Source organism: Elephas maximus, chromosome 20 (assembly GCF_024166365.1).
Source record: "Elephas maximus indicus isolate mEleMax1 chromosome 20, mEleMax1 primary haplotype, whole genome shotgun sequence".
NCBI lineage: Eukaryota > Metazoa > Chordata > Mammalia > Proboscidea > Elephantidae > Elephas > Elephas maximus.
This window is the reverse complement of record NC_064838.1, coordinates 26840197-26862419: the sequence shown is the minus strand read 5'-3', so window position 1 is coordinate 26862419 and position 22223 is coordinate 26840197. Positions and strand designations below refer to the sequence as shown.

The following is a 22223-nucleotide window of genomic DNA, read 5'->3' as shown; positions in this document are numbered from 1 at the left end:
TTTATGGATTTGACTTTTCTGGACATTTCATATAAATGAATCATATGTGGTCTTTGTGTCTGACCTCTTTCACTTAGCATGCTGTTTTTGAGGTTCATCAGTACTGTAGCATTTACCAGTAGTTTTTTGTTTCTTTTTATTGGTCATTGGTATTCCATTGTATGGGTATGTCACCTTTTAGCTTAACCTTTCACTGGTTGATGGACATTTGGGTTGTTTCCCCTTTTTGGCTCTCAGGGATAATGCATCTACGAACATTCACGTACAACTAACTCTTTGGGCATAATTTTTCACTTCTCTTGTGTTCCCCATGGCTTTTACATTGATGACTCTCCTGCTTCCTGTCTCAGCTCAAATGATGGTCCCTCAGAGAAGACTTTTCTTATCACCCTATTTAAAATAACCAGTTGCTGTGGAGTTGACTCCGACTCATGGTGACCCCACGTCTGTGAGTAGAACTGTGCTCCATAGCGTTTTCAACGGCTGATTTTTTTTAGAGGTAGATCTTCAGGCTTTTCTTCAAAGGTGACTCTGAATGGACTCAAACCTCCAATCTTTTGTAACAGCTGAGTACATTAACTGTTTGCACCACCCACAGACTCCCTATCTAAAACAGGTTCCTGCTATTTTTCTCTATTAACATCTTGCTTCCTTCATGGCACTTATCACAATTTGCAATTGTCCTGTTGGTTCATATAATTTTAGTATATTGCTTTCATATAGATTGCAAAATGCATGCCATAATGGGTCTGTTTTTGCATAGTTGTATTAGAGCCCTGGTGGCGCAGTGGCTAAGTGATACGACTACTAATACCAAAAGGTCGGCAGTTCAAACCCACCAGCTACTCCTTGGAAGTCCTATGGGACAGTTCTACTCTGTTCTATGGGGTCACTATGGGTTGGAATTAACTCAATGGCAATGGGTTAAGTTTTATAGGTTCCTTCAAGGTCCTTTGTCTTAATAGGTGCTCAGTAAATAAACTACTGGCATAAAACATATTTGAACTTCTGGGAACCTCTTGAACAGGATTACTGTTTTCTATCATCTTTATAACTATTTATATACATGCCATCTCTTCTGCTGTACTTTCACCTCCTTGAGGTACAGTCCTTCTGTTTTTTTCTTTTTGTATCCCATAAAAATCCCAGCTCAGCACCAGGCATAGGGGTAAAAACAATGGGATGAGGGATGAGTAGGGATTTGTGGAAATGAAAATGTAGAAACAGACTGTTATGCTCTCAATCATAATAGCCATTAGGTCAAATATATATTTTCAGGCATGGAAGTCATTTTTGAAGTACTGCTGTGACTTCCTATATGAGTTTACTGACTTAAGATCATCTTTTTACTGAAAATGACCTTTGTAGGTTGTTCACGTGCTCACACAGAGTGATTTCGGGGTTGATACACAGTGATGTTACATTTGTGGCTATAGGAACATGAATAACAGAGGTATTAGTAATGATACAGATTGATCTGTATTTATGGCAACAGTTACAGAAGATAGAGATATGGATCCGGGATGAAATAGCATGGTTTTCACTGCTGTGTAAATAATTTTCATTGTATATAAAGACTGCATAGTATTAAAGTCATAAAAAATGAAGGAAGCAATTTTCTTCAATTATATTATGAACTTTTTTGGAACACCTGTGAACTGTTCCATTTAATTTGGTTACATCTGGCACAGGTCAGATTTTTATTTGATAGTTTCTTCCATTTGAACTATTTGGGCCTTTATTTTCTGCATTAAGTTTAAAAAGCTGTTGACTTTTTATTTTTTAAGAAACAAAATGTTCTTTAAAACAGGAGTGTATTTTCAAGTGATTCCTTGGACCACTGGTACGCTTTTGGACTTAACTGGTCTACAGCTGCTCTGGTGATTTACGGAACGATTAGCCTAAAGAGTGAGGCCACGGGCGGAATTGCTCCAGAACATTTTTTCCACCTTCAAACTCTTTAAAAAGGTGAAAAGATACAAGGGCCTACCCGTGTCTACACAGCCAAAGTGAAATAGAAGTAAGGAGCACATCTAACGTAGTCTGGGTCAACCAGGGTGTATAATCTCAGCAGAACTCTCTGCTGCATGAAATATTTGATTGCCTGTGTCAGATATAACCAGGAAACTCTTGTCTTCAATTCTAAATAGCACCTATACCTACATAAAGATAAAAAAAAAAAAAAAAAAACAACTTAATTTATTAAAATGCATTGTCAGTGTTTTCTATGTTTTGGACTAAGAGAACCAGTACAGTAATAGCGAAGGTTCAGCATTTGAAATTCCATACACCACAGTCCTCAGAAGTCAGTGGCTTAGCTCAGTTTATATCCCAGTAAGTTAATTCAATAAATGCTCACTTAGCACCTATCATAAGCAGCGCACTGTACCTACCAGTGGGGGTAAAAGGTGGATAACACAGACTTGATCCTTGTCTTCATGATATTTATAGGTCATACTTTTTTTTTTTCAGTGCATTGAGAGTAATGTGGCATATTTAGGCAATGACTGTTTATTGTGTAAATGAAAGAGTTGATTTCTGGAAAAAGACACAGCTGGAAAAGCCTAGGTAGTTTTCTACACCAGTAGTTCTCAAACTTTAAAATCACCTGGAGAGCTTGAGTTTTTAATTAAGTAGGTCTGGGGTACAACTCCAAAATTTGCACTTCTAACGAGTTCCAAGGTGATGTTGATGCTGCAGGTCCCAGGAACACACTTGGAGAACCACTTTCCTAAGCATGAGGTGTTAAGCCAAAGCAAAAAGTCCTGCCTAACATTAGTAGATGTCTCCTATGTGCTAGTCACTGGGGCAGTACTTCTAGTGCATTCCCACCAGGAACAATGCCCATTAAAAGCCTGTACTCCGTAGACGAACTTGTGCCAATGGTTGTCCACTTTAAAACCTGGTCAGTTATTAAGGTCGATGCTGATGTCTGTAAGAACACAGGATTCAACAAAATAACTGGCAATTTACAGAATACGAAAGAGAAATCAGCCACACACCGCGCTTGTTTAACTTCAATTTTCAGAGCGCTGTGTTGGCAGGAGGAGGCCAGTTTGCAGAGTTGCATGCCATAAGATTTTGCCAACACCTGCCGTAGCTGGAATCTGTGCTTGACGAATTAATCCACAGAAGGGACTTTCACCAACCTCTACTGAGTGGGATTTTCTACTGAAAAAAATACTGCAAAAATATGAAAAGCTCCCACACTGACTTTCTTGAGAAACAAGTCATATGGTGTGTATTCCATCAAACTTAACACATTTGGAAATATCTGACTAGTCATACAAATTCCCTTGACTGAGTTTACCATACTGCCTGTTTTGCCTTGGGTTGAAGGAGACATGGTGGTGCCCAGTTGACTGTTCAGGGATCTCTTCTACCACTACCCACTCTCCAATAGCTGAACTCCCATTATGTTTGAGGCAACAACTGTCCAAACAAAACTCCCCACTGCCAGCAAGAGCATCTCAAAAAGTTCCTGAAGGTTGCATATCATCTCTTATGCCTGGAGTTTTAGGGTGTCCTCAGAAACTTGTGTGAGGTGAAGATAAATCTCATGATTTGAATTCAATCAAGCCTGCACGTTCTTTTTGTTTGTTTGTTTGTTTTAAATCAATAATTAAAATGCAGAGATAACCTGAATTATCTCAGTTATCCTTTATACTGTCCCGTATAAAGGAAAGGTGACCATATATTCTTACTTGCCTAGGGCAGTCCTGGTTTACTCAGCTTTCCCGAAATAATTAATAATTCTTTCACTCCTTCATACTGTCCCAGTCTGGGCAATAAATTATAAGGTCATCTCAGATGAAAGAAAGCCAAATTTTACCTTCCTTTGAGTATGGTTCTGTTCCAATAAAACCTTATTTACAAAAACAGGTTATTGGCTGGATTTGGCCCACCAGCCATAGTTGGCTAGCCGATGGTTAGAGGAAATGGGAAAGACAGAAAAGTTTGAGAAAACCAATAGAACAAAAAGACAAACTATTATTAGAACTATTAAGAGATTTCAGGAAGCTTGCTGGATACTTAATCACTTACAAGTATAGCATTTCTGTACATCGGTAATAACCAATTAGAAAATGTGATTAAAAATAAGATACTGTTTATAATAGCAACCAAAAATATAGAAAATCTAGGAAACAACACTTCTATGGAGAAAAACATTAAATGTGATTTACAAAATTACGCCACAGGTCAGATTTGGTGGGGAGGGAGGCTTGAACAAATACTGTACTGTCAGCCTGTAATTCTTCTCCTAGGTCTTAGATTGTTTAACTCCTCATGGAAGTTTGAGGTACTTCCCAAGACCAGGCCAGGTTCCCTCACCCCTCAGCTATGACTATATGCATAATCTCATTGCACACCTCACTTCTCCTTGGTAACTTTTATCACACCTGAAATATAAATAAACCTGTTTTACTCTCCACTCTCCCCTAATATGGCCCCACTCCTACCCCAGATTGCAATTAGACTGCAGAGCCAGACTATAGTCCATGATAGAGACTTCTGTATCCCTAGTAAGAAGTACAGTGCTTGGCACATAACAGGTGCTCAATATGAATGATCAGATGAACGCCTCAAGTCATCTAAATCTAAACTGAACACCTCTACTTCCTACTTTCATTCTAAATCCCTCTGTCTGTAAATATGTCCCTCGGAACTCAACTCAATAATTCCAGTAAAGAATGAAGCTTTAGATCCTTCACTGATTTGGAGTTCTCTAAGACTGTAGGTTCCCAGGGGCTGAGATCATGTCTTTTTATTTCACAGTGTACCACATACAACATGCACTTAACAGATGCTTCCTAACTGGCTAGCCAAATGGCCATCCAAGACCTCTGGTCCCCTGTGGACCTGAAATGGAATTGACTGTGCTAGATACCTAAAGCTGACTGCCAATTTCTAAGCTTGTCAAACTTTCAAAATATCTGAAGCCATTAAGACTCTATAAAATCAGATTAGCAATGGCAGTTTAGCAAAATATCTCACATTCTTTAGTCATTTAGATGTTCTCCTCATAAAACATGTTTTACACCCACAGATCCTCAACTGTGATGTTGTTAGAGAATTAAAAACCAGACATGATGGCTATGACAAAGCGACACAAAAGTTGCAATTAGAAGTGAGAGTAAAATAGAGCAAAGTGTTTGGGTATAAATTCTAGATCTTATGTAATATAAAATTATATCTAAGTGGAGGGCATATGACTGCCTGTTACCAGGCAGAAGTTTCATCCTTTTCAGTCTAAATGGTAGGTCATTAAGAAAAGGTTGTAGATCAAGTTCACAATCAAAATGAAATCCTCTTAAAGACTGGGTTTTTGGTCTGACCACTAGATTGAGTTAAGTGGCCTACAAATAAAGCTAACCTCTTCATGAAGACAAATAATTATTGTTTACACCTATTTTGAGGATCTAGTCCAGTTTGGGGCAATATTAGGGAAGTTTACTATGAACAGATGGTAGTATCACAATGGAGGCTACATTATATTCCATTAATAGAATTTCAGAGTAATTAGTTCTCTCTTTTCCATTTTTGAGGTTCTTTTGGTCTTAAATTTGAAATTTTGAAGATGTCATCTTCTGAGCTACTAAGAGGTGCAATAGACACAGAGGTGAAGGCTCATAAAATGGCCCTCTGTGGCCTCAAAGAGTGAATGCACCTGGTTTTCTGCTAGGCTTTGTGGGCCAGGATTGGTTCAGCTAGAAATGGTTATTAGTGTCGGGAAGAAATCCAATGAAGAGAACCTGCCTGTTGAGTATTTTGTGGTGTTACCTGGCCTGTGCAAACATTGTGATTATGTAGGCTAGAGGGTTGTGACTGAAACCCTAGGCTACAGCAAGACCCAACTTTAGATATAACTTATAAGTCCCTCAGTTTTATAGATAAGAAAACCAGGACCATGGAAATGGCATGATTTGTCTCAGGTGAGTTGATGGTAGATCCCAGATCCCCAGGACTTTTTTTCATCTTGATTTTTAGCCCCGCTCCCTTTTTACTGCATCCCTGGTGGAGGCCACAGCAAATGAGACTAAGCTGGTTGGCACCAAACAAACCACACCCGTTGTCGTCAAGTTGATTTTGACTCATAGTGACCCTATAGGACAGAGCAGAACTGCCCCATAGGGTTTCCAAGGAGCAGCTGGTGGATTTGACCTTTTGGTTAGTAGTTGTAGATTTTAACCACCAGGACTCAGGAACATTCTCAATGCACACATATTTCTGTTCCACCTCAGAGTACTCCGAGATTGCAGGATGCTGAGGGTCTCAGTTGGTCCTTTTTCACTAGGTTAAAGCGGGATTTAAGGCGAGAATGTTGAATGGAGCAATGCTGGCCTTGTTCAGTGTTTTCATAGTTAAATAACATTAGATTGGAGAAAAACGGGTAAGAACCTAGATAAACATGATCAGTTATCTTTGTTACATTTGAGAACAAAAATAAAATTTTAAATGTTTTAAGTATACACTGAAATATAATTAACATTCAAAAATATACTATAGTTTATATTTCAACCTCCAAAGACAATGTATAGCATGAATACAAATAACTATATACACACATACCCTACGTATATATGCTTATAACTATATCCATACATGGGGGGAAGGGAGAAAAAGGAGGGAGGGAGAGAGAGGGGAGTGAGAGAGAGAGAAGGAAGGGGAAGGAGAAAGAAAAGAAGGGAAGGGAGAGAATTTGACACTCTAAGATGGGAAAAGCCCTTTGTTACCTATTCCCTTGCATATCTTCTATGTAGAGTTCTAATCAAGAATAATATTTAAAAAAATATTTAACATCCAGTGTGCAAAGTGCCTGTCCATCAGACAGATGATGGTTGTAAACTGCTGAAAACTAGTCTTGGTTCTAATAAGCAAAACAAAAAACCGACAAACCAATCTCCAGCCAGTCTGAAGAAAAAAAATCATAGGAAAAAGGCTAATACTTTTTCAAGCTCAATTACACAACCGTGCAGGTAATATACATTAGCATCCTCACAGACATTATTTTACCTTCCCAAGACTGTCCTACTCTCTGTTAATTCATTTAATCTTTAGTCAATTTAGAGGGAGTCAGAGACAGTGGTTATAACCATTATGATCACCATCTAAGTCTGTTCTTTATAGTATAAGCTGTATGTCTATTACCTCTGTTTATTGAATTTAAGGGTCAATTCTTTGACAGAACTGTGGAGGAAACATATAACAGAACAAGCTCGTCATTAATAACCAGCAACCAGGTAATACTGATCAATGGACTACTTTAGTACCTGTGGTAATAATAGTTATGATATACTTCTCCAATTATTATCTTTTTCTTTCACAGTAAGCAACAGGAGCACTTTCCCACATAAAGAGTTATATTATTGTTTCAGAGGAGATTTAAAAATATCTAGATAAATAAATATAAACCATGATGAGAAATTCCCTCACTTTGTCTAACAACTCTCAATTTTATACTCCCTGGAGGTGAATACAACATAGCAGAAATTAGCATAATGTTACTGGGGAGAACTCCCAAGATAAAATTTTAAAAAATGTTAAAAACCAGAAAGAAAAATAACAAAGTAAATATGTGAGCCTTTTCTGGAGCTCAGTTAGCTGGCATGGTGATTGGGGATCGAGATTCCATCCCTGAAGCTGTCTCACCTTACTCTAGTCCTCAGTTCCCTTCTTTCCCGAAAACCAAGGCTATACAATTGGGTGATCCCTAAGTGCCCTCCAGTCCCAATAATCTGTGGATAACCCTTTTACCAAACATTCTTAGAAAAATTTACAAAATCTATAACCATTACAGAAAAATGAGAAAAGGCAGAGAAGCTGAAAGAAAAAAATGAAAAGAACTCTAAATTTTACTACTCAGTTAAACACAGTACTTTGGAGAATATTACTTCAGCTTTCTACTTCATTAGAGAAGTCCTGGTGGAACGGTGGTTAAAGCGCTCAGCTGCTAAACAGTAGTCAGTGATTAGAACCCACCAGCTGCTTGGTTGGAGAAAAATGTGACAGGTTGCTTCCATAAGGATTTACAGCCTTGGAAACCCTTTGGGGAAGTTCTACTCTGTCCTATAGGGTCACTGTGAGACCGAATCGATGAAACGGCAGTGGGTTTTGGGTTTGGGTTTATTTCATTATCCACATATATTTTCAAAAACAAGGATAATTGTTAGTTGCCATCAAGCCAATTCTGACTCATGGTAATCCCATTTGTGCAACGTAGAACTGCTCCACAGGGTTTCCAAGGCTGCGATCTTTTGGAAGCAGATTGCCAGGCCTTTCTTTTGAGGCACCTCTGGGTGGGTTCAAACCACCAACCTTCAGCCAGTAGTTGAGCGCTTACCCATTTGCACCACCCAGGGACGCCTATCGACATACCATCGTGATTGACTTTTAAAAATACAATTTGTTGAGCATATTTAGGTAGGGAAGTGAATGACTTTCCATTTCTGCTTTGTCACTGTTCTATGCACTTTACATATTATTTATCATACAAAATAAGCCTGTGAAGGTAGTACTGTTACCCTCATTTTACTGATGAGAAAATGGAAGCACAATGAGGTTAAATTAATGTGTCCAAAGTCACTAGCTAGTAAGTGGCAGGGCTGGATTCTACCCCTAGTCTGGTTCCAGAGTCTTCATGCTAACTTCTGCCCACCTTGCCTGACATTTAAGCCACGGCTGAGATGTGGAAGGAGTGAGTCTGTGAAGAGCTGGGGAAAAGAGAACAGCAAGTCCCAGGTCTTATAGAAGTGCAGTGTGCTGGGGGCAAGTGGTAAACATGGCCAGCAGGGTCGTCATGGGTCACATCACACCTGACTCCTGTGAGCACCTAAGCCAAGCATCACGATTTACTTTTTTATGACTTGCTGTTACTTTCTGGGTGAAAACAATAAATTATGTTCCAGGTCTGCTTAGCTTGGACTCCAAAGAAACAACCTGAATATTAGAAAAATACAATTCTTTAAGCTACATCCATACATAGCAAAGGAAATGACCAGCCATGACAAATAGTTCAGTTCAGGCTACAAACTCCTTTGGCTTCAATTTCTGATGCAGAAGGATGTTGTAAAGTGTTGAGTGGGCCTCAATTATCCAACTGTACAAACTCTACACTCGCTTAGCACTTGTCAGTCTAATATACAGTCACCAAATACTAGATCTTATAGAGCTGTAATTTTATTGGTTTTTACTCTCATGAAATAGACTTTAACAAGGATGTCATCCTTACTTTGCAATCCCATCTTGATTTATAGTTCCCCTCTTCTTTCACCTCCAGACAAAAGCTAATTAAATAGCCTATTTTGTGCTTAGTAATAGAGTGTGAGTATCCATTTTATATACTCCAACTTAAATGAGGAAGACATATTATGAAATTTCACCATGCAACTCGGATGGAAATTATGAATAGGCATTAATTGCTGAAAAATGAGATCCTTAGTCTGCTAATTTTGTGATAAAATATTCTAATAAAAATCATTTGTCATCTCTGTGAAGAAACACTAGACAAGTCGAGATAAATCTAAAAGCCAAGCTAGAGTTGTTGCCAACTTGAGGGGTAACATGATGATTCTGGAGTTTGTCTGCATGTTCCTGAATTTTTGTTCTTTCTTTCCGAAGCAGTTTTGTGTGACATCTATCTTTAAAAAAAAAAAAATATATATATCTTTAGCTGTATCAAAATCATCAACATCAATATTTCACGACACCTGTGACGTGACACACCAAAACGGATAACGTTGTGAACAGACATTTCGTCAAACATGCGTTTTGGGCAGGGACCAAAGAGGCGTATTTTTAAATGGTTATTTACAAAGTGCCACTGCAGCATACCTTTTGAAAAAAAGTTTCTTCATCCTGATGTCTGGAGACAGAGCACTTGTCAGGGTTTGACAAAGCTGGTACCTTACCTATTTTTTTCTTTACATGGACAGGATTTGTCAGTTCTGTTAAATAAAATTCAGCTTAACCCAACACACTAACTTAACATTTACCATGGGGCAAGCACTGTGCTGGGCCCAAGTACAAAGGTGGATAAAAATGTATATGATCTTTGCTTGATCACAATGGTAGTGGGGTGAGAAGGTAAGTTGAAAATAAATATGATATAAATGGATGAGTATTATGAAAGACATATGGATAAACAAGCACAAAACAAATAATTCCTCCTACTTTCAAGGGAGAAATCATGCTTTTGGACCTATAAATGATGTTTAAAATAATATTCTTGATTTTCCCCTGCAAATCTGTTAGTAAAACCATTTCAGTAAATAGCATTCCCATATACCCTGTTTCTTATGCCAGAAATCTATGTGTCATCCTTAATTTTCTCTTCCAACACCTCCCACATCCAATGCATCAGAAGTCCTGGCAGCTTTACCCGTAAACTATCCCCTGAATCCATCCACACCCACTCCTCAGTTATCAACATGGTTAAGTTCCAAATACCAGGTTGTTATCCAAAAATCGGTGTTACACAAAAATATTTTTTCACATCACTGATTTTTTTTTCTGTTTTCAGACCATAGACCATAGACAATTTTTTTTAATTTAGAAAATATGATCATAGAAATAATAACAGCTAAGGTTTAAAAAAAAAATTTTTTTTTTTTTTTAAGGTTTACTGATGTGCTTATCACTGTGACGAGTCCAGTTATGGATTATTCCTCTGCAGAAAAGGAGGCTTGGAAGAGACAAAGTTGGATAAAGTCAGGCTATGTGACTGGGGGGCCCACGGTTTAACTACTTCCTCCTGTGCTGGGTCAGAGCTTCCCTAGAGAACCCACCTCCTCCAGGGCTCCACTCCCACTTCTGCAAGCCCTGTGTTCACAGCGAGAACCTGCTGTGCCCTCTGGGCCTGGCGAGTCACCGGGGCTCAGGGCTTCCTTTGAGGGTGCTGGGAGCCTGGCCTCGCACCCAGCCCCACAGAGGCAGAGGCTTCAGGCCAGTTGCTCACCTGGGGATGTCATTATATTCATACACATTTCCCCCAAACACCCTCTCTGATGCCACTTTCTTTTTCTTTCAAAGCAATTTTGAGCTGCAAGGCCTCAGGCCACATAGGAGTTGGGAACCCAAAACAGGTGCCTGTTGGCTCAATGCTGCCGGCATGTCCACCTGGAGGCCATGGCCATGGAGGAAGCCAGCACTGTGGGCCAGCTGGACATGATGCCCCTCTCCCCCAACGTCCACCCCCAGCAGAAGGGAGCAGAGGGCACTGGGCAGCCTGCTCAGCTTCCTGGAGGCTTCCCAGAGACCCTCCACAAGGGAGGGGACACTCCACAGCTTTTGTCACCATACCCACCACCGTGTTAACGTGCAAAATAGTCAGGTAGTAGATTTTTTACCATTGCTGTAAATGCAAAATGTCAGGTACTGAGATAGTCTGTAAGTGAGGAGTGTACTTTTCTTCTGTGCTATTTCCTAGCTCAAACCTCCATTGCTGCTCAACTGAATTGCTGCAATAGTCTTCCAACTGGACTTCCAGTCTTCATCCTTGCTTTTTAAAATTCCATTTTCCACACAGTGGGCAAACAATATTTTTTAAAAAACATAAATCATTCTTATGAGTAAAATCCTCTAATGGCTTTGCATTGCACTTGAAATAAAACCCAGTCCTTTCTCCATGACCTCTGTGACCTGCCCCTCAACTCCCTCTCCAACTTCCATGCAAACCTCTCTCCACCCTACACAATATGCAACAGCCAGGCTCACATGTTTTTCGTCTCTTGAATATGCCAAGTGTTTTCAGGTCTCAGGATGTCATGGATTGAATCGTGTCCCCCAAAACTATGTGTATCAATCTGGCTAGGTCACAGTTCCCAGTATTGTGTGACTGTCCACCATTTTGTCATTTGATGTGATTTTTCTATGTGCTGTAAATCCTACCTCTATGATAGTAGTGAGGTGGGATGGGTGGCAGTTATGTTAATGAGACAGGGCTCAATCTACAAGATTGGATTGTGTCTTGAGTCTATCTTTTTGGAGATATAAAAGACAGAAGCAAGCAGAGAGACATGGGGACCTCATACCACCAAGAAAGCACTACTGGGAGTAGAGCACGTCCTTTGGACCCAAGGTTCCTGCACGGAGAATCTCCTAGTCCAGGGGAAGATTGTTGACAAGGACCTTCCTCCAGAGCCAACAGAGAGACAAAGCCTTCCCCTGGAGCTAACACCTTGAATTTGGAATTCTAGCCTAATTTACTGTGAGAAAATAAATTTCTCTTTGTTAAAGCCGTCCACTTGTGGTATTTCTGTTATAGCAGCACTAAATAACTAAGACACAGGGCCTTTGCATGTGATGTTAACTCAGCCTGGAATGCTCTCCCCTCTGATCTTCACAGGATTGACTGCTTATAATTCAGGTCTCAGCTCCTATGTCAACGCCTCAGAAAAGCTTTCCATTACAATCTTATCTAAAGTAGACCCCCTCCACCCCACAGGGTCTCTACCTCATCATATTGGTTTAGTTATGTATTAATATGTGAAATTTTCTGTTTGTTTTTGTCTTGCTTGCTTGTTTATGTATGTGTCCCCCAGGAGACTATAAGTGCCTTGAGATATGGGCCTTAATGTTATTGTTCACCAGCACCTAGGATAGTGGCTGACACATAGGAAGTGCTAAGTTGATATTTGTTGCATGGATGAATAAATAAATGATGAAAATATAAATTAGCTGCCCCCAAAATTCAACCAAACCAAAACCAAACTCATTGCCATCGAGTCGATTTTGACTCATAGCAACCGGATAGGACAGAGTAGAACTGCCCCATAAGGTTTACAGGGAGTGCCTGGTAGATTCAAACTGCCAACCTTTTGGTTAGCAGCCATAGCTCTTAACCACTACATTACCAGGGTTTCCAAAAATTCAACAGTATAGTCTATATTACAAGGTACTCAGGTTTCCCCTGCAGAGCTGGTTTATCTATAAGTATCCTGTTCTGGGATGATCACGTTCAGAGCCCCATATGGGAACTAAATCCATTGGTAGTACAACGGGAAAAAGCAACAAACTTAGGGACCATAAACCTGAGTTCCAGTCCTGAATCTGCCATGTTTTTCTTGTACAAACTCACGTAAGAGGTGGTATAGTGCATGAAAATCAGGCTCTGGAGTCAATAAGACTTGGATGCTAGGGCATTAATTATTAATTAATAAATTAATTAATTATTAGTTAATGATATGACTTGGTGTTTGTTATTTAATATATCTGAGCCCCAGTTTCTGCATCTTCAAAATGTAAAAGAGGACGTTCCTCATATAATTGCTTGAGGTTCGAATGAGACAGCCCATGTAAAGTTCTGAGCACAGTGCCTAGCACATTGTAAGTGCTCAATAAATATTTGTTATTAATATTTTAGGCTGACAGTTTGCTCATCTGTATGATGGGTCTAGTAAATCATGTTCACAATAGAAGGATTAAACATGTAACAGATGGGAAAGGGATCTGAAAACAGTAGAAACCTAAATATGTAAACTACGACTGCTTAAATTATTACATCAGCAATTACTGATGGGCTTAGTTGTGTCTTTAGTTCCATTCATTCATTCAACAAATATTTATTGATAATTTTCCATGTACCAGGTACTATATATTAGGTGCTGAGCTATAGCAATGATCAAGGCACTACATGTGCCCTTAAAAGAGTAAATTTTTCATAAAGGAGACAGTTAAGTATGCTAGTAATTACAGTACAGAATAAAGAGTTATTAGGGTCATTGTAATGGATGTTACTGGAGTTTATAGAGAAGGTACTATATGATACAGCACTGTGAAAGAGCAAAGGGCCAGTCAGAGATGGCTTCCTGAAGAAGGCTAGTTTCTTCGAAGGAACTGGAAGAACCAGTATCAATTAGCCAAAGAAAGGCAGGGACCAAGAGAAGGAAAAGCATTTCAAGAAGAGGGAGTAGCATGTATAAAGACTCATGGTAGGAAAGGGCATGGAGGCATACATTAAGACTGTCTTTAAAAACACATGGTGGTTTACCATACATTGTCAAATCATCTAGGTAATTAAGGTTGAAATTCATATATTGTGTTGAAATTCAAATATTGTATTGAAATATTCTTACACACGTGTGACAAATTAAAATTTGTCTCAAATGAGCCTGATATTCCTGCATTTTACTGGGGTGGGAACTGTGTCTTCAGTATTACAAATCTAGAGGTTATTTGGATAATTTAAAACTTCTCTCTGGACACTGAATACTAAATTAGATAGAATTGATTAATGAGCTAATTGTTTAACCTTCTGCTTCATTCTGATAATGTACACAGTTTAATGGGAAAGAAATAAGAAACAGATTCCTTTGTTATTTATATTCACCTACATCCACATGCCATTCCTGTTGAGATTTGTAATTAGATTTCTAATTAGTTTTCCAAAATGGATACATGGGTTTATTTCTTATAAAAGTGAAGAAAATATGGGTACCAAATGGAGAAATCATTAAACTGCTTTTAAATTTAACTTAGACAATCAAGGTTTGTCTGTCAGTTACATAACATCTTTTCACATTCATTCTATAATCACAAAAAACAGAATTAACAAAATTAATTAGAAAACTTACCATCATTTCTCAATATTAGTGGTGTGGGTGGTCCCAAAACCTTGTGGTTGGTCACAGTATTGGTAACCACACAGGTATAATTCCCAACATCTGATTTTTCTACTTTGGCTATATACAGATTTCCAGTCTCTTGAGAAACAAAGCGGCGATTATCCTGATAGGAAGGGTATTCATTGAAGATCCAGGCATAGCTCAGCTCTGGAAATAAAAGAAATCATCATTATGAGTAGGACTTTTCACACTGGAAGTCTACCGTATTCATGAAAGACATGATCAAGTTAGAAATTCATAGTGGTGCCCAATGATCTTTTTACAGTCTGCTATATGGGGCAGTTCTACTCTATCCTATAGGGTCGCTATGGGTCCGAATCGACTCGACAGCACTGGGGGTTATATATAAGCAAGAAGCAATCTGCAGTCTCTTTTAAAAATTTTTACCGATCTTTCCATCATTAGTCAATATACTAGGTTTTATTTCTACAGAACTAGAAGATACACCCATAGTTGATAAGGAGAATTTTTAAATCAAGGGAAGAAGAATTTACAGTTTGCTAAATATGTGCCATTGGATGACATATTGCACTTGACAAATCTTTAACGTTTTAAAGTTTTAAAAACCAAAGATGTCACTCTGATGACTAATGTGCACCTGACCCAAGTCATGGTATTTTTAATGGCCTCATATGCATGCAAAAGCTGGACAATAAAAAAGGAAGACAGAAGACAAACCGATGAATTTGAATTGTGGTTTTGTCAAAGCATACTGAGTATACTGTGGACTGCCAGAAGAACGAACAAATCAGTGTTAGAAGAAATGCAACCAGAATGGTCCTCAGAAGTAAGTACAGCAAGATGTTGACTCACTCACTTTGGGCATATCATCAAGAAAGACCAATTGTTAGAAAAGGACATCATGTCTGGTAAAGTAAAGGGTCAGCAAAAATGAGGGAAGCCCTCAATGAGATGGATTGACACAACAGCTATAACAATGGACCCGAACATATCAACGATCATGAAGATGACATAGGACTGGGCAACATTTCGTTCTGTTATATATAGGTTCTTCATGAGTTGGAGCCCACTGGACAGTAAGTTACAACAACAAGAAAGCGTGTGCTAATACTCAAATTACAGATGCAGGGAGTTATAATGTTGCCATAGTAATGCTAGAAGCCATTTTGATCATTTCTTTCATTTTATGATAATAATCATTATAGTGCATCATACTACCACAGACTTGCATAGCACTTCACAGTTTCCAACACATTTTACAGTCTTTCGTTTTTAACTGAGTAACTTTGGCAGAAAGGGAAACAAACTAATCCAAACTCTTAGCGCTGGTTAGAGACAGAAGAATTCCCTAGTCTCAATCCAGTCTGCTGGCAATGCCTCCTTCTGCCTGCTCAAACTCTTACTTTCTTCTTATGTCTGAGGTTGAATTCCTTTTCTATTATTTTAGTGAGATGTTTTATTATTGTAGCAAATACTTGCTTAATACACGTTGACTGCCTGGTTGACTTATTCCACGAATGCAAATCTATACTTCAAAAAAATCAGCTGAAGAATTATCATATCCATAGGGGAATGAATATGAAATAGTGGTCAAAGAGCAATATTTTCACAAATACTTGATCATCCCAGAATGCCGGTGGATGAATGTAATAATCAGTCATGCCTGAAAGTGCTCCTTAAAAATTATCATTTTTCTTAAGAATTAGGTAAGTGTTTTGTGAATGAGCACATGAGCCCACACTTTCAATTTTGGAGAAGTCTAAATGACAGCAAACGTAAATAATTAGGTGCAGTGAACTATGGTGCTCCAAGGAAATCAAACTCCTCCAGCTCCAGCCATCTAATGATTCATCTTTTTGAAGTATGCTTTCCAGGTTTGTCCAAAGCTGAAGACGGCATATATTTGTCATTGCTAGTCACTAGCCAACACATCTCATCTTATATTCAAAAGCTACTCGGTGATGGGGGTAGGAGCAGGACAATTATATGAAAACGTGTCCCTCTGATTTCAGAACTACTTGGCTGGGTTATTGTATAAATGCATGAAGTGTCCTTGGAAAATGGCAGAAAGATCACTCCAATTTTGAAGCAAGAACACTAATTACTGTAAAAGGCATTTTTGTTGTTTAATACTTCAATGAGTCCCAACTGTAATTGACCTCAGCAACCGAATGTGCAAAAGGAAATATATCCTGCCTTAATATTCCACTGTTTGCATACAAAGGAAGGGTCATGCAGGCTGCTTTCCCTTTATCACTGGATTGTAACATTTCCACATGCACTATTTTAGATGGATATAATTATGTTTATATGAGACTAGCTAATCATTTTATTTACACTTGTGCATGTAATTATAAATAACCCCATGCTGATGTCAAGGGGATACTCAGCGTAAATAAGCAAATGCTTTCCAGCAAGCCAGTTACTTCTTCCAGAAACTAAAATCTGGAATAAGAAAAGCCCCTACAACAAGTCATGAAGTACAGTCAGTTACGACAGCCCAGAAAAACAAGAGATCTAACAATCGCCAAGCACACAATCTACTACTTCGTTACTCAATCTGGCATGTGAGTTGCAGGCAAATCGAGCAATCTCTCAGCTTCTCCATTTTCTCATATGAACAATGACAGAACACTGCCTGCCCCCTTATTAGCTATAAGAGAGTTTTAAGTATAAATTAGCATCTGCAAAACCACCAGGTAGAAGTTAAAAAGTAATTTACTAGCACAATATTAATCAACCTACACCTCTCCAAGGAGATTTGTAATCAAAAAAATGAAACTTTTTTTTTTCCCCTTGAAGACATTTTTCAAAACAGTTTTTCTCTTTACCTAGTGGCTGCAAAGTCTCTGAGTTCTGGGGAAGAAGCCTGGCTTAGAAACCAGAAAGTCACATGGAGCATAGATATACAGAAAAAAAAAAACACCTGTTTTTTTTTTTTTTTCCTCTAATTGGAGGAAAAAAAAACTTGAAAGACCGAAGCTCAAATTTGTGTTATATAAGAGAAGTCATTTAAACTCTCACTTTCAACAACTCAGTCCATAACATGAGGACAACAATACATATGATGCAGATATGTAGTGAGGATTCATTTGTGCGAAGGCACTCTGAAGTCTAAAAAGGCCATCCAAACAAACAAACAAAAAAACCCCACTGTCGTCGAGTTGATTCCGATTCACAGAGACCATACAGGACAGGGTAGAACTGCCCCATAGAGTTTCCAAGGAGCGCCTGGTGGATTCGAACTGCTGACCTCTTAGCAGCCATAGCACCTAACCACTATACCACCAGGGTTTCCATAAAGGCTATACAGATATTAGTTATTATTGATATTTCATTTCACCAAGCTAATCATTTAAAAAGGTAAAAAAAAAAAATCAACTAGCATGCTGTTTTCTCTCTTTAAGTTAGTTGCTTGGTTTCACTGCTCTTGTGACTGAAATGACTTGGTGCTTTAATGGGAGATCTAAACAAGCTTAAGAGTGTAACACAGCTTTTTCCAAACTGTGTCCCTTGGAATATTGATTCCCTGTTAAGAGGTGCTGTCTATCTCTACTTCACCCATATTTAAAAGGGCAACATGATAAAATGACTTTGAGAAAGCACTGGACTAAAAAAATTTAGAGAGATTTTTCAATTTTCCTTTTAGGACTTGTGAGAGATTTTAACATTATCATTTCCCTGAAATTGCTTTGAGTGTATTTAAATGAATTTGATCATGGACTACCTCATCCCACTCTCACTTTATTCCTAAAGCATCTACAAAAAGCTAACAAATTTTAGTTTGGGGAGCCCTGAAGCAATGACTTCAATTCATGAAACAGTAAATTAGCATAAAGATTACTTATTGTATTAGTTTGGTTTCGTGGAAAATCATTGTCACGTTAAATAAAATTTAACAGAAAACAACAAAGAGTTAAGTTAAAGTTATAATAAGTAATAAGTTTCCCACATTGTGATATAAACCTGTGACAATTTTCCATGCCATAGATAAAAGAACAACCCATTGCCAAGAAGAGTCTCACATTAACTGTGCTGAATTGAACTGATGTTGGCTGACATTTGGAACTCTTGTTGGGCCCTAGAGTACAAAGGTCAGTACTGAGGTCATGTGGAGCCAAATGCTGAACCCTCCATAACAGAGCAGACCTGTAACCAAGATATTAATTTATTTTTCTTTATAGCAAATATCACTACCTGGTATGTTGAATGTTTATTTGTCTGTCCAGAACAATCAGGAAGGAGTATGAGGAATATAATGTAATGATAATGAAGACATTAGAAAATTAGAGCAGGCATAAATAGTATAGTAGAGCTAGTGAAAGATGCTCTGGTGTCGTAATGGTTAAGTGTTTGGCTGCTAACTGAAAGGCTGGTGATTCAAACCCACCCAGTGGCTCTGTTGGAGAAAGACCTGGTGATTGCTTCTGTAAAAATCACAGCCTAGAGAACCCTAGAGAACAGTTCTACTCTGTTACATGGGGTCATTCTGAGTCAAAATCGACTTGATGGCACCTAACGACAACAACAAAGCTAGAAAATACCTAAAAGATCATTTATCTTATTTCTTCATTTTGAAAGTAAGAAAATTCTGAGACCTAGAAAAGGTAAGGTCAGGGCTTCAAGAAGTGGCCAAGCAGATGAGAACTTAGTCCTTATAGCTACACCCCCATCTTGGTGCTCCTTCCAGAAACAATAAGAGCTCTTGACATCTGAAAGTCAAGAGCTGGTACCGTTATATCACTCAACGGACAATACGGTTCCCCCTAAGGCCCAATATCTATTTTTATCAGAACAAAACATTAATCCATTGGGCTACATGAAATGCTATCAACATTCTGAAAAATAAATAAAACAAAATAAAGTCTCAAGTGCTGTGGCAATCAGCAAAATTGTATCCCACTCAGTTTGATCTCCTTAGGGAATTCCATACAATATTTATACTTACTCAAACATGACAGATTTCTTTTGATAAGTTTTCACATTAATTGCTCTGGAAGTGACAGACAGTGCCCGTCCCATTGGCAATTTGTGACAACTGAGTAAACAGATACTTGGAACATAGTATTGAATAGATTGTGAAGCTGCTGCTCAATTGAAAAATACTGAAACTAGTTGTAATGTGATACCCGGTAAAGCTCAATGACATAATGATAGTTTCCCAACTTCTTGGAGCATCCAAATCTATTGGAAATTACTTCAAAAACTTCACTCTCTTGATTCCTTTCCCTGTATCTTTAGTCAACAGCAAAGGATGTTTAGATGTTATTTTAAAAAGAAGATAACAATCAAGCAATTTTCAAATTCAGGTACTGTTAAACATTCCAGCTTAAGCCACAAAGTCTGGCCGACTTCACGGTAACCTCAGGCATTTTCCCAGGGCTATCTTTCAAAGAAGCACCAAATTTACATCATTCCGACTCAATGGCACTAGTTTTTTTTTTTTTTTTAGTCTTGGGTAAAGGCAGACCTCTCTCAAGAGATTACATAGCCACAGACTTTGGAATGTGCTGAGATATGAGAGCCTGATTTATATCAGTTTCGCAGTTAAAAGTTTGGCTTCTGATTCAGTCAGCTGAAGCCAAACCAATTATAGACAATGTTCCAAAGTAAAATCAATGAATTATCCTTCCTCACGTTTATAATGCTTCCCCTAAAATATAAGACTGTTCACTTAATCAATCACTCAGAACTTTATTAGAGTTTCTTTCACTACCCTTAAAACTCCTTCCTTCACTTGCCGAGACTGAGGATATCAAATTGGCCTAGTGGGCCTCTGCTAGCAGATTGTTGTTGTTGTGGGCTGTCGAGTTGGTCTCGACTCACAGCGACCCCATGTGACCAAGTAGAACTACCCCACAGGATTTTTTAGGCTGAAATCTTTATGGGAGCAGATTGTCAGGTCTTTCTCTTGAGGAGTTGCTGGGTGGGTTTGCATTGCCAACTTGTCTGGTTAGCAGCTGAGCGCTTAACCTTTGTGCCACCAGTGCTAGCAGATGAACCAATTAATAAACCTTGTTTAAAGAACTCTGTTTTTTCAATTTGATAGTAGTCATTGAGCAAATTCACCCAATGATCACAGTCCTCTGGATAGATGTGCATAACTTATTCCTAACATTGGCTAATTACTTTCTAGATTATGTTATTCTTTCCAGGTTATAGTATGCTTTGTTATGTTCTAAATCAAATCCCAGTGGTAGCAAAGATATCAGTTTTTTAAAGTGTATTTATTAATCCTCAAAGTTTTAAATCTGAAAGGAACCTTAGGTCAACTCATTCAATTTCACAGATGAGAAGACTGAAGTCTAGGAAAAATTACATGACGGGATTGCTATTGCATACTTAGTAAGTGGCAGAGACGGGATTACAGAGTAGCCTCAGTGTTCCAAAGAGCTGGTTCTGTTAGGAAGCTCTATGCTCCTTTCAGAATTTATTTTAGAGGTGGAAGAGGTCATCTTTATTTGTAAAATGAGGAAGTAAGATTATCGGATTTTGGCACAGACATGTGCCTTCTACGTTTGTTTACCAACTGGGCCCTCCCCTGTGATGCATTTTTGTTAGCACACTATGGTAAGTTTTGGGTACAGTGGCGCTTAGAAAATACCTCAGGGGCAGAGGGCACAGTTGGCAAACAACTGTAGAAGGCACGCGTTATTTGAGTAAAAATATCGTGGATGATCTCTAAGCCTCTTCCAGCATTAAAATTCCATGATTCTATATGCATGTCATCAAATCCAACATCTTCATTTGACAAATGAGGAAAGTGAGATGCAAAGAGACCCGGGAACTTGTAAAAGATCACAAAGGTAGTCATCAGCAAGGTCCAGAACTATAACTATATGTACATATTGTTGATGTTGTTAGTTGTTGGTTCTGAATCATGGTCACCTTACTTATATCAGAACAAAACACTGCCTAGTCCCGTGCCATCTTCATGATCATTGCTGTGTTTGAGTCAATTGTTGTAGAGATAGCTAAAAGTTACTAATTTGCTTAAGCTGCATTGTATACAAAGAAGAAATAGAATTAAAAGTCAGGAAACCTGGATTCTATTCCTTGCATGACAACCATTTTGGCCTTGATAAATTATTTTAACAGCATGAGACTCAGTCTCCTTACTCTTAAATAGTTTTATCAATACCTACCCCATTTTCCACACAGTATTGTGAGGCTGAATTTAAACTGAGGTATGATTCTAAGGCAGTAGGTGTGAAAAATGTATTTTAAGTGATTCTACAAATGAAAAGGGCTGTAAGAATGAGTCCTGAAGTGCAAAGCGTTCATCTGCTGGTCAAATATTTACCAGACATCCATTGTTTGCAAAAGCACTGAGCTTGGTGCTGGAACGAGTATAGTGAAGACAAATATTGGAGAGCAGTTAGGAAGGCAGGGATTGAAATCAGTTGATAGTTCCCTTCCCGAGCAAGGGAAGAGAGGGAATAACTCAATGGAAGGATTCCTGGATTTGGTGTTAAGAGACATGGATTGAGTCTGGGCTTCAGTGCTTATCAGATGGAAAGAAATTCAGTTTTCTTATCTAAAAAATAGGGATAATGAAAGAAATACCTGCTCTGTATACACCAAGAACTGCACTGATCATCAAAGATACAAGTATAAACTTTTTAAGATTCTGCTGGTGTG

The 22223-nt window shown here is 38.5% G+C and overlaps 1 protein-coding gene across 7 annotated transcripts in view; it reads right to left on the bottom strand.

Moving 5' to 3' along the window:
- Positions 1 to 22223, bottom strand: part of CNTN4 (contactin 4) — a 1107632-nt gene that overhangs the window by 234179 nt on the left and 851230 nt on the right. For all 7 annotated transcript variants that reach the window (XM_049862392.1, XM_049862391.1, XM_049862390.1 and 4 more), the window contains one exon: positions 14571 to 14768. In XM_049862392.1, the coding sequence (XP_049718349.1) occupies positions 14571 to 14768 (198 nt within the window). The remainder of the gene's footprint in view (positions 1 to 14570; positions 14769 to 22223) is intronic.